This window comes from Caloenas nicobarica, chromosome 3 (assembly GCF_036013445.1).
Source record: "Caloenas nicobarica isolate bCalNic1 chromosome 3, bCalNic1.hap1, whole genome shotgun sequence".
NCBI classification, from domain to species: Eukaryota; Metazoa; Chordata; class Aves; order Columbiformes; family Columbidae; genus Caloenas; species Caloenas nicobarica.
In genome coordinates this window covers 965906-978547 of record NC_088247.1, presented here as the reverse complement: position 1 = coordinate 978547, position 12642 = coordinate 965906, and the positions used below count along the sequence as shown (strand labels likewise).

The window sequence follows — 12642 nt, the reverse complement described above, 5'->3', positions numbered from 1 at the left end:
TCTCCTTCTCTGCAGACATTCCAACCCGCCTGGACACCTTCCTGTGTAACCTCATCTGGGTGTTCCTGCTCCGGTGGGGGGATTGCACTGGATGAGCTTTCGAGGTCCCTTCCAATCCCTGACGTTCTGTGATTCTGTGGGATTCTCACCAACCTGTTCATCCCGGGAAGGTTCCCCCAGAAGTACCGGGCCCTGTGCGCCGCAGACACTTCTTTGGCATCGATCATGACGGGGTTGGACTGCGAGAAGGGCGAGAGGCTGGTCAGCGGGGCCGGGCAGCCCCACACGGGGGCAGGACCCGTGGGGTCCCCGGGGCTGGGGGGCAGCGACCCCCCAGCACTCACCTCCAGGAAGCGTGAGATGTCCCTCTTGTCGCTCACCCCCATGGCCACCACGTTCTCAAAGAGCCAGAAGAAGGGTCGGTCGTCGCCCTCCTTAGGCCGGGCTTCGTGCAGCAGGCGGTAGAACTCGAAGAAGAGACGCCCGGTGCCCTCTGGGCAGGAGAGAGCAAGAGGGGCCGGTGTTGGCAGCGCGGGGCCAGTGTCAGCAGCAGGGGCCCGGTGGCGGGGGCCAGTGCCAGCCCCACAGAGAGACACTTACCGTAGAGCCCCTTCCTGGCCGGGTTGACAATGGAGAGGTCATTGCAGGGGCTGCCCCCAATCACCAGGTCGAAGGGGCCCCACTCCTGTATCTGCAAGAGGGACAGACCCCGGTGAGCCGGGCACCGGTGCCGGATACTGCTGCCTGCCTGGGGACAGTGTGCCCGCTGTTGGGGACAGCGGGTGGGTACACGGGGGATGGATGGCAGCCGAGCCCCGCAGCGGGATGGCCAGGCTGTGCCGGTGAAGGCAGCGTATGGGGAGGTGCAGGACAAGGACAAGGGACCGGACCCATCCTGGGGACGCAGGACTGAGCTCCGGGATGCCGTGGGGAGGGGGGAGGCATGGGGGGGCTGGCCAGCAGCACGTACGTGTTTCTGGGTGACATTTCGGACGTCCCCGACGTACATGATCTTGCCCTGGTGCCTCACCATGCCGACGGTGATGGAGTCCTCACACACCTCGGAGGCGATGTACCGGTCCACCTGGATGCCCAGGTCTTTCAGCACCAGCAGGCCTGCGGGGAGCGGCACTGGGGTGACGATGGGCCCCCCTGGCCCGGCCCACCCCACAGCACCCCCAGCCCCACGCCATCCCCCTCCCCGGCCTCCACCAGTGTGGCCCCCCCAGGGCAGCGGAGACGTGGGGGCTGCCCAACCTGCCCTGACACCCTGATGGGCGCTGGACGCCCCTGCTCCAAGGCTCTGTGGCTGTGGGGTGTGCGTAGGCTGCTCACCCCACGCTGATCCCAAACACACCCCAAGGAGGGTCCCTGCGGGGGCTGTGGGGCCGGGGACCCCCACCCACCTGTGGCGATGCCGTCGAAGAGCGAGAGCACCCGGATGGGCTTCCTCTTCTCTGCCGGCACCGGCGGGTACACCTTCGGCGGGTCCTGTGGCCACGGCGGGCGTCAGGCAGGGAGGGGACACGGGGCAGGGGGGACGTGGGGCAGCAGGGAGGGGGGACGCGGGGCTGTGGGCACTGGGAAAGGCTGAGGGAGCTGGGGCTCTTTAGTTTGGAGAAGACCGAGGGGTGACCTCATTAATGGTGATCAATATGGAAAGGGTGAGTGTCAGGAGGATGGAGCCAGGCTCTTCTCGGTGACAACCAGTGATAGGACAAGGGGCCATGGATACAAACTGGAACACAGGAGGTTCCATTTAAATTTGAGAAGAAGCTTCTTCCCAGTGAGGGTGCCAGAGCCTGGCCCAGGCTGCCCAGGGAGGTTGTGGAGTCTCCTTCTCTGCAGACATTCCAACCCGCCTGGACACCTTCCTGTGTAACCTCATCTGGGTGTTCCTGCTCTGGTGGGGGATTGGGCTGGATGAGCTTTCGAGGTCCCTTCCAACCCCTAACATTCTGTGATTCTGTCACACGGGACAGCAGGGAGGAGGGACATGGGCGTATGGGGAGGGAGGACAAGGGAAGGGGGAACACGGGGCTGTGGGGAGGGGGACACGGGGGTCCCGCTGCAGGGCCACTCACAAACTCCTGGTCGTGGTTGTTGGCGAAGAACATCTGGAGGCGCGAGGGCCAGTCCTCCCGCCGGCGCAGGAGCCCGTAGACACCCTTGTGGCCGCACATGTAGCAGTTCCAAGGATCCTCCTTGATGGCTGCCTGCGCCGCCCCCGGCCCCACCAGCAGGTCCACACACTCCACGCAGAAGCACCTGGCAGCACCGGGAGCCGGGCTCAGCCGCGGCGCAGGGGAACGGTGCCCCCAGCACGGCCCTGCTGTCTCAGACGGCTGACCATGCCCCTTGGAGGCCGGTGGCTGGGGGAGGTCACCGGGACCCGCAGACCCATGCCAGGACCTGCCACCTGCCCAAACCTCCACCAGACCGACACAGACCCACAACTGGGACCTGCAGCATCACCAAACCCTCCCCAGCCCCACGCCAGGACTGGGGCATCACTGGAACCCCCACACTGGAACTGTGGTACCGCCAAAACCTCCCAGCCCCTTGACAAGACTGGGGCACCACCAAAACCTCCCCAATCCCATACCAAGACTGGGGCATCACCGACACATCCCAGTCCCAAACACCAGCACTGGCATCCCAAAATTCCCATGCCAGGACTGGGGCACCACCGAAACCTCCCCAGCCCCACGTGGGACTGTAGAATCACCACAACCTTTGCAGGCCCTGGCCTGGGCTGTGGCATCACCAAAACTTCCCAGCCCCATGCCAGGACATTGCCAAAAAATCCCCCCAGCCCCATACTGGGACTGGGGCATTGCCAAAATGCCGCATGGGGATTGTCGCACCACAACAACCTCCCAGTCCCATACTGACACTGTGGCATCACCACAACGTCCCAGCCCCACACCAGGACTGGTGTCACTGAAACCCCACGCCAGGAACGTGGCATCACTGAAACCCCCACACCAGGACTGGGGCATCACCGAACCCTCCCCAGCCCCGCAGCAGCATCGGGGCATCGCCAAACCCTCCCCAGCCCCACAGCAGCACCGGGGCATCACCGAACCCTCCCCAGCCCCACAGCAGCACCGGGGCATCACCGAACCCTCCCCAGCCCCAGGCCTGACCTGCAGCAGTTGTTGTTGCCGCACATGAGCACCTCGCGGCCGCCGCAGCAGATGGTGCAGTAGGACTGGTAGCCGTCGTCGTCATACTGGTACGCGCACTCCAAGAAGCAGTTCTGGGGGAGAGCCAAGGCATGAGTACGGCACAGCCCAGGCCTGGCACCAGGGCCACCGGGATGCCGCTGCGGGGCTGCCGGGGTTGGCTCCTGGCAGAGGGAGACCCCTGGGACGGGGTGTTTCGGGGGAACCCAGCCGTGCCTGCCTGGCACGGGGGCTGTGCCATGCCGTACCTTGCAGTTTTGGCACATTCCTCCAATGAACAGAGGGTGCTCCAGGGTGACGTTGAGGCTCCCGCAGGAGATGCAGATGTCTGGAGCAGGAGGGGACACGATCTATTACCCCCAGGCTCTGCCACCCCCAGCACCCCACACCGGGACAGGCGAGCCCAGCGCTTGGGAGTTGCCTGAGCCATGTCCAGCTGCCCCCCCGGCAAATGCCCACCCCGGGGCTGGGTGACACCAGCTGCACCCCCCGAGCCCCAACCTGCCAGGACAGCCACTGTGCTGTGACAGGGACCAACCCTGGGGACAGCGGGGCTCCCATCACCTAGCCAGCCCCCCGCAGCCCCCAGCCCTGCCCCGCTCCATGCCCAGGCTCAGCCCCAGCCTGTGACAGTGACCCCAGCCCTGGGCAGTGTCCCGGGGGTCGGTCACCATGCGGGGCAGACCCCCATCATGGCTGCTGCTGTCCCTGCTGCAGGATAGGACAAGCCCGTCCTCTGGCCCCTTGCCCTTGGGACCCCCTCTGCCCCTCTGAGCTCCCTCTCTGCCTCCTGCCTCTGCAGCCACAATTGGTCCAGACCAGGAGAGACCCCCCACCCCAGCCCTGTCCCGGGGGCAGGACGTGTCCCAGCCCCACGCCGGGGGGCAGGACGTGTCCCAGCCCCATGGCTCACCTTCAATGTTCCTGCATTTCTGCCGGACCTCGTACACGAGTCGCTCTGGGAAAGGACAAAGGTGTCAGGGTGGGGGGGTCCCACCCAGCCAGGTCCCCTCTGCGCAGCCCCCGCAGGGGAGTGAAGGGAGGGGACCTCCAGGGAAGGTGCCCAATGGAAAAGGGCACCTGGTCCAGAGCAGCTTTCACCCCATGGCCCCTCCAGCACCAGGACCAAGCCCCGGCAGGGTCACGGCCAAGCAAACCCCGTGGAGTGGGGTGTGCATGGGGGCAGCCCTGACTCCCCGGGCGGTACCTCGAGTGCGCTCATCGATGATCTCCTTGACCTTGGGCTTCTCCGTTGTGCTTTTCCTGGGTTTTTTGGCAGGTGGGGGCGGCGCGTAGGCAGCTGCTTCTGGCTCGACCCACATCTCCGTGTAAACTTCTTTGTAGGGGTTGCGCTCCTCTGCAAGGGAAGGGCAGGGGACCATCAGCAGGGTCCCCTCAGCCCCCCAGGACCTGCCAGCCCCATGGCGTTTGCTCAAGCTCGTGCCACCCTGGTGATGCCAGAGCCAGTGGCCAGGGGTCCTGGAGGACACTTGCCGAGGCCACCGAGCGGGTCCCCATCCCCCGCTCACCTTCAGGGGGCTCCAGGCCCTTGGGGCCAGAGGGCTGGAAGCCGCCCAGCGCCCACTCGATCATCTGCTTGTTCTGGATCTCCACCACCTTGGAGGTGTCGGTCTCGTCGTTCTCGGGACATGCCGGGAAGATCTTCCCCGCTCGGCTGCTCGCCACCTGCGCAGGGGGGTCACAGCACAGCGTCACCCACCCCCTGCCGAGGGGTCGCCAGCCCCAAAAGGACCTCCATGGCCAGATCCCTGCCATGAGGAACTCCCAACACCTCCCAGCACTGCCCAGAACCAGGAGCTGCCCAGCATCGCCCAGCGGGGACTTCGGCAACTCCCCAGAGACCCCAACGTCCTTCCAGACACCCCTGGCTGGGACAAGAGACCCCCAAAATCTCCTTGGAGAGTCCCCTGCATGTCCCCCGCTTTTTCAGAGACAGCCTGTGCCCCCTGGGAGGCCGCTGGGTGCAGGAGGAGGCAGGGCCCGCTCCTGGCAGGGCAGGGGGGCAGCCGACTGCTCCCATACACCTGCCCGGGGCACCGGTGTCCCCAAGAACTCCTGCAGCCAGGGGGACGGTGCAACCGTGCAGCTGGTGTGACCCGGCGCCACGCCGCCGCCACCGGCGCTCACCTGTAGCACCTCGTAGATGGCTTTGCGATACATGGGCTGCTTGTTGTAGGTGGCCTGGTGGAAGGCGCTGGCAAAGGAGCTGAGCGGCAGGAGCTTCTCCACACAGACCTGGGGGACAGGGACGTGAGCCCAGGGGATGCCTGGGGATGGAAGGACTTCCCCGAGCCCCATGGGTGTCACTTACCACTGAGAACTTGCCATCCCCGAACCACATCACCCAGCGGGTGCCCTCGGCCGCGCGGCTCCGGCCCGTCATCCACCAGGAGACGATGCGCCCGGGCCACCAGGAGAAGCCGCGCAGCTTGCCCCACACCAGCTCGCCGATGCCGAAGCCTCGGCCATCCTGCGCCGGGAGAGGGACAGGGGACGTCAGAGCCCGGCGGGGACGAGGTGCTCGCGTCCTCGGGGGGCAGCAGCCCCGCAAACCCCGCTTCCCCGGCCGGCCCTGCCCTCACCTCGTACTCGGGCTCATCGTCGGCTGACTTGGAGGTGTTCTTGTCCACGGCGTCGGCCACCACTGGCTCAGGCGTGGTGGCCACGTTGGGCGAGGCCGGGTCGGTGGGCTGCTGCGAGGCGGGGGGACTGGCCTCCTCCTCCTTCTGGGGCTCTGCCCGCGGCGTCTCCTCCACCACGTTCATCACGGCGATCACCTTCGCCTTCTTCTCCGCCTGCAGAGGGAGAGGGGGAGAGCGGTCAGGGCAGGGTGGGGGTGTCGAGGCGTGGGACAGGCAGAGCCCCCCAGCACCTGTCCCAGGGACCCGCCCGGGGTGCAGCTCCGCCCCCAGAGGGCACCCCAACAGCCACTGCCTGTCCCGGGGCACAGCGGCAGGGCCCCAGCGCCCCCCAGCCCGTGTCACCCGCTCCGAGTCACCCGCTGTCCCCGGGCTGGCTGTGCTGAGCTGCACTGGCCGGGCCGAGTCCAGAGGCTGAGCCGAGCCTGAGCAGGGACCGGCCTTGCCCCAGGGCAGGGAAGTGCCAGGCTCCGCCGGACCGGGCCAAGCCGAGCTGTGCCGAGCTGAGCCGCCCACCTACCCATGCGGGCTGGGCGCCGCAGCGGGCCGGGCCAAGCCGAGCCGAACTGAGCCGAGCCAAGCCAGGCCGAGCGGAGCCGGACTAAGCCGAGCCGAGCCGAGCCGGACTGAGCCGAGCCGGGGCGAGCGGAGCCGGACTAAGCCGAGCCGACCCGGACTGAGCCGAGCCAAGCGGAGCCGGACTAAGCCGAGCCGAGCCGGACTGAGCCGAGCCGGGCCGGACTAAGCCGAGCCGAGCCGGACTGAGCCGAGCCAGGCCGAGGCGAGCCGGACTGAGCCGAGCCGAGCCCGACTGAGCCGGGTCGGGCCGCACTGAGCCGAGTCGGGCCGCACTGAACCAAGTCCGCCTAAGCCAAGCCCGCCTGAGCCGAGCCGGGCCGGGCCGGGCCGGGCCGCGGGCAGGGCCGGCGGTTCTTTGTCTGGGATCCCGGGTCACATGGTGCCTCCCGGCCCGGCTGGTTGGCTGCGGCGGGGAGGGGCCGCGCGGCGCCGAGGGGACAAGCCCGGCCCGGCCCCCCCGCCCGCGCCTCGGCCCGGCTCGGCTCCGCTCGGCAACTCGGCTCCGCTCGGGTCGAGTCGGCAACTCGGCTCCGCTCGGCAGCTCCGCTCGGGTCGAGTCGGCGCCGCTCGGCAACTCGGCTCGGGCCGGCTCGGCTCCGCTCGGCAACTCGGCTCGGCTCGGCCCGGCTCTCTCACCGTGACCCGGTCCTGCTCGGCTCCGGTGTCTCCCCGCAGTCCGGTCCCGTGCAGCCCAGCTCGGCTCCGCTCGGCTCCGGCCCGGTGCCTCCCGGCACCGTCCCCGCTCCCCAGGCCGTGCCCCGGGGCCGGGCGGCAGCAGGGGCCCGGGGGGTCCCCGCTCACCCGGGTACTCACCGGCCCAAAGGCAGCGATCGCGTCCGGGCTGGGCTGGGGCCGCCTCCCCGCCGCGGGGCCGCTCGGCGCCGCCTTTTGTCCCGGGGCCGCGGCCCCCCCGGCCCCTTTGTGCTGCGGAGCGGTGGGACAGGGCGGGGGGCAGGCGGCGCCCCGGGGGCCTCCCCGGCACGGCAGGAATCCGCCCGGGGGCTCCCCCGCCCCCTGCCTGGCTGGCACCGGACCAGTCCGCCCCGCTGGCAACCAGGTGGGGACTGGCTGGCTGGCACCGGCCCTGCGGCACCAGTGCAGCCCATGGGCACACACCAGCACGGGCCTGGCTTGGGTCCCATCACCCAGTTCAGCCCATTGGCACAGACCAGTACAGCACTGGTCTTGAGACCACATCACCCAGTTCAGCCCACTGTTACATACCAGCACGGCACTGATCTGGGAGCACGTCACCCAGTTCAGCCCAGACCACACGGCACTGATCTGGGAGCACGTCACCCAGTTCAGCCCAGACCACACGGCACTGGTTTGGGAGCTCATCACCCAGTTCAGCCCAGACCACACGGCACTGGTTTGGGAGCACGTCACCCAGTTCAGCCCAGACCACACGGCACTGGTTTGGGAGCTCATCACCCAGTTCAGCCCAGACCACACGGCACTGATCTGGGAGCACGTCACCCAGTTCAGCCCAGACCACACGGCACTGGTTTGGGAGCTTGTCACCCAGTTCAGCCCAGACAACATGGCACTGGTTTGGGAGCTTGTCACCCAGTTCAGCCCAGACCACACGGCACTGGTTTGGGAGCTCATCACCCAGTTCAGCCCAGACCACACGGCACTGGTTTGGGAGCTCGTCACCCAGTTCAGCCCAGACCACACGGCACTGGTTTGGGAGCTCGTCACCCAGTTTAGCCCAGACCACACGGCACTGGTTTGGGAGCACATGACCCAGTCCAGCCCAGACCACACGGCACTGGTTTGGGAGCTCATCACCCAGTTCAGCCCAGACCACACGGCACTGGTTTGGGAGCTCATCACCCAGTTCAGCCCAGACCACATGGCACTGGTTTGGGAGCTCGTCACCCAGTTCAGCCCAGACCACACGGCACTGGTTTGGGAGCTCGTCACCCAGTTCAGCCCAGACCACACGGCACTGGTTTGGGAGCACATGACCCAGTCCAGCCCAGACCACACGGCACTGGTTTGGGAGCTCATCACCCAGTTCAGCCCAGACCACACGGCACTGATCTGGGAGCACGTCACCCAGTTCAGCCCAGACCACACGGCACTGGTTTGGGAGCTCATCACCCAGTTCAGCCCAGACCACACGGCACTGGTTTGGGAGCACGTCACCCAGTTCAGCCCAGACCACACGGCACTGGTTTGGGAGCACGTCACCCAGTTCAGCCCAGACCACACGGCACTGGTTTGGGAGCTCGTCACCCAGTTCAGCCCAGACCACACGGCACTGGTTTGGGAGCACGTCACCCAGTTCAGCCCAGACCACACGGCACTGGTTTGGGACCACACCACCCAGGTCAGCCCATCTACACACACTAATACCAGTACTGGACTGGTCTGGATCCAACCATCCCAGTTCATGGTTGTCTCCTGGCTGCACCCCAGCCCAGGAGCTGTCCTCCAGCAGTGGGATGTCCCCAAAGAGCCCGATGTCCCAACACGCAAGACTGATGCACCCCAAAACCCAATGCACCCCAAGTCCCAATGTACCTCAAATCCCGCTCCCCCAAGTCCCCCGGCACAGCCCTGAACACCCAGACACCCCCCGCAGCCAGAGTATGTGTCCCCTGGCAGCCAGATGCCCCAAGGGACGTCCCCAGTGGTGGGACTGCCTGTGCCATGCCGCGGGGCCAGCCCTCTGTTCCTGGCAGCCAGGCCAAACCGGGCACTGCTGGCTGTGGCTGTGCCGGTGCCATGAGGATGGCATGAGGTGGCCACAGCCTGTCACCCACGGGCTCCACCATGTCCCCTCTCCCTTCCCAGCACTGGCGGCAGGAGCAGAGTCCTGTGGGACCCCCAGGCAGGGCTGCGGGTGCTGGTATGAGCCCTTCGGCAGCGCCCAGGGTGCCGGGCCGAGCCGCGGCACGGCTGTGGCAGGTGCCAGCATCGCCCTCCTGCCATGGCGAGTGTTGTGGGGAGCGAGTCTGTCACGGACACCCAGCAGAGCGAGGGGCCCACGCAGGAGCCACAGCCCTCAGCTGCGAGGGGACATGTGGGGTGCCTGGCACCCCAGGCCGGACCTGCCAGCCCTGCGGTGGGGGTCCCTGGGACCCCAGGCAGGCACTGTCCTGCAGAGCGGTGGCACCAGGACCCCTTTGTGTTGCAGAGTGGAGGGACAAAGGGACAGATGGTGCCACCCCCGGGCGTGGGAGGTGGGAGGGCTGGGGGGGGGTGGCAGCAGAGCCCTCCTGCCCTGTGACCCCCACCCTGCCCAGGGGTGTCCAGGCCCATGGGGCAGCACCTTGGCCAAGCCACCTTGCCCAAGGCAGCCCCTTGGGACCCCAAACACTCCCCAGCCAGAGGAGGGGGTGGGTCACAGCGTGGGGTGCACCCGGGACCCCGTGGTGAGAGGCATCCAGGCACTGCGGTGCCATGGGGGGGCGGGGGCGCCCACTGGAGCTGTGGGAAGAGCCAGGAGGGACCCGAGGGGTCTGTGGGTGAGGGGGGACAGGGCAGGGAGGGGACAAAGCCCCAGCACAGGCCTGGGCCCCTGGGGAGGTGACAAAGCTGCCGATTCCTGCGGGGGGGCTCCTGCTTTGTCCCCGGGGAGGGGGAGGAAATCTCCCATTGAGGGTCGTTAAAGCGATCAGGGGGATCTGCAGGGATTGGGACATTGTGACAATCAGCCAACGCTCCTGCCCCCAGGCCACAGGCAGCTCTGCCAGCCCTGTCCCTGCTCCTGTCCCAGTCCTGCCCCTGGCCCTTCTCTGTCTCCGTCCTCATCCCATTTTCTGTCCCTGTCCCTGCTCCACCCCCATCCCCAGCCTCATCTTCACCCCCATCTCCATCCCCTGTCCCTGCCCCATCTCATGTCCATCCGCATTTCAATCCCCATTTCCCTCTCCATCTATCTGTACCTCCATGTCCATCCCATCTGTCTCCATCCCCTGACTCATCCCCACCCCATCCCTATCACAGAATCATTTTGGTTGGAAAAGACGCTCAAGATCACTGAGTCCAACCGTTCCCCCACCCCTGGCACTGCCCCATGTCCCTGAGAACCTCATCTCCGTGTATTTTAAACCCCTCCAGGGATGGTGACTCCAGCACTGCCCTGGGCAGCCTGTTCCAATGCCCCACAGCCCTTTGGGGAAGAAATTGTTCCTAATATCCAATCCCGTCCCACACAGCGGGCAGCAGCAAGGGCCCTCGGGGCTGTGGTGGGTGAGGAAGAGGAGGGAAGGCCAGTGGGGTTGGGGCCCGTCTGTCCCCGTCCCTGTGGGCTGTGCCATGGGGGGGCCCCTTCCCAGGGAGGGGTTCAGTCCCCGAGCTTTTGGGGACCCTGGCACCCCAAAGGAGCCAACCCCTTCAGGGCACAGCCAGTACCGCAGCCGGCACGGGGAGCTCACTGGGGGCAGGGAAGGGACACGCAGCCACGCGGGCTGTGGGTGGCACGTCCCATCCCCGGGGACCATGTCGCTGACACCACCACCACGTGACAAGTGGTGCTGGGCACGCGGCTGTCAGCCGGGATCGCAGGAGAAGGCTGATCCAGTCAGAAAACGACCGGCTTTCTCACCGTAATGAAAAGAAAACACTTGCTCTTATTAGAAAAATAATGGAATTATGTGCAGCTGGTCCAGCATTGTTTGAGAGTGAGGCTCCTCAGAAGAAATATCTTGATTTTTTTAGCATTTTTTCCCAATTATTTTTGGCTGACGGGCAATTCTGGCTGACCTGAATCTGCATTTGTTTTGGCGAGCGAACTGTGTGTTGGAAAATTGTTACTCGGCGGCTACAACCACCAACCTCCCCAGCTGTGCCGAGCTGTGGTTCGCTCAGCGCGCAGAGCGCGGTGCGGCACGGCCGGCAGTTGCCTGCGCTGCCTGGCACACGGTGCGGGCAGGGGTGCCGGGGCAGCACCACCAGCCCGTGGCCGGAGCCCATGGCACAGGGTCCCGTCCGTGGCGCTGCCGGCGGCAGCGGCAGGGCCTGCCGGCAGCCAGAGTGCGGCTGCACCGGGACCTGCACCAGGACCTGAAAACATCTGCATTGCTGGTGCCCCGCACCAGGCAGGGGCAGCAAACCCCAACCGTGACCACACGTTTGGCAATCCGCAGCCCACCCATGCCTGGGGGTGCCCACCCCGGCTGGGGTACCTCAGGACACCCCCCGGCTCTGCCTGCCCTGTGCCTGCCAGAGCCTCTGCCCATGGGCAGCAGCCACACACAGACCCCGGGGTCTGGCAGTGACCCCCATGTCACCAGCTGCCACCCTCCCGGGGCAGCGGGACCCCGGTGCCTGCACTGGCCACCACAGGAGGAGCTGATCCACGAGATCCCCCGGCACAGTCACCCCAGCCATGCCAGTCCCACACCCCACGGGGACATCGTGGCTGTCCCAGCCATGCCCTGTACCCCACGGGGACACTGTGGCTGTCCCAGCCATGCCCTGCCGGACGCCCTGGCCATGCCAGCCTCGCCCTGTCCCTGTGCGGTGCCATCGTGCCGGAACTCGGCGGCGCAGGGCTATAAATAGCACTGGGGGCGGCAGCGGCACGAGGGGACCCGTTGCCATGGAGACGTGCTGGCAGAGGGGGCCGGCGCAGAGAACGGGGTGGGGGGGGTGGTGGGGATGGGACCCCCCCGAGCCCCTGCCTCACGGCACCCCCCGAGTGGCTGTTGGCACCGTGGTCTGCGCCAGGCCCCACCGCCCCCAGCCCCTGCCGCAACCCTCAGCTGGGCCGATGGTGGCTGCGTCACGGCGCACGCTGGTTCCCCGGGAAACCAGCAGGAACGGCACATCCCGGCACACCCCGCGGGAGCAGGAAGGGCCCCGCGCTGCCCACACCGGCGGCTGCACACACCGGGGCCCTGGCCCACGGCTTCTGGTGGCCCCAGGCGGGGCACAGGCGGGGGAAACGAAGCCGCCAGTCCTGGCTGTGCTGCAAACCAGGGTGTGGGCAGGGCGGTGGCACCATCGCCGCCACCATCCCACGGGGAGTGCCGGCTCCACAGCCAGACGCACGGCACAAGCCAGGGTGCCTCGCAGCAAGGCCACCCACCTTAGCCCCCCCGTGCTGACTGTGCAGCCAGTCACCACGGCACTGCCGGCAGCCGGCAGAGCGCTCTGCGCATGCCGCGTTTTGCCGGAGCCCTGCCCGCCATCGTTAGCGACACTGCAATTAGCCGTGCGAGCCTTGGAGACGAGACACCGCGGGGCCTAGGCCACAC

At 67.1% G+C, this 12642-nt stretch overlaps 1 protein-coding gene across 1 annotated transcript in view; it reads right to left on the bottom strand.

Moving 5' to 3' along the window:
- Positions 1 to 12642, bottom strand: part of DNMT3A (DNA methyltransferase 3 alpha) — a 47978-nt gene that overhangs the window by 5765 nt on the left and 29571 nt on the right. The window contains exons 7-20 of the mRNA XM_065632398.1: positions 5792 to 6004; positions 5521 to 5679; positions 5337 to 5444; positions 4718 to 4874; positions 4396 to 4545; positions 4102 to 4146; positions 3437 to 3516; positions 3150 to 3262; positions 2085 to 2268; positions 1407 to 1491; positions 971 to 1116; positions 601 to 691; positions 345 to 493; positions 154 to 239 (exon numbers count right to left, since the gene is read on the bottom strand). Of these exons, the coding sequence (XP_065488470.1) occupies positions 154 to 239; positions 345 to 493; positions 601 to 691; positions 971 to 1116; positions 1407 to 1491; positions 2085 to 2268; positions 3150 to 3262; positions 3437 to 3516; positions 4102 to 4146; positions 4396 to 4545; positions 4718 to 4874; positions 5337 to 5444; positions 5521 to 5679; positions 5792 to 6004 (1766 nt within the window). The remainder of the gene's footprint in view (positions 1 to 153; positions 240 to 344; positions 494 to 600; positions 692 to 970; positions 1117 to 1406; positions 1492 to 2084; positions 2269 to 3149; positions 3263 to 3436; positions 3517 to 4101; positions 4147 to 4395; positions 4546 to 4717; positions 4875 to 5336; positions 5445 to 5520; positions 5680 to 5791; positions 6005 to 12642) is intronic.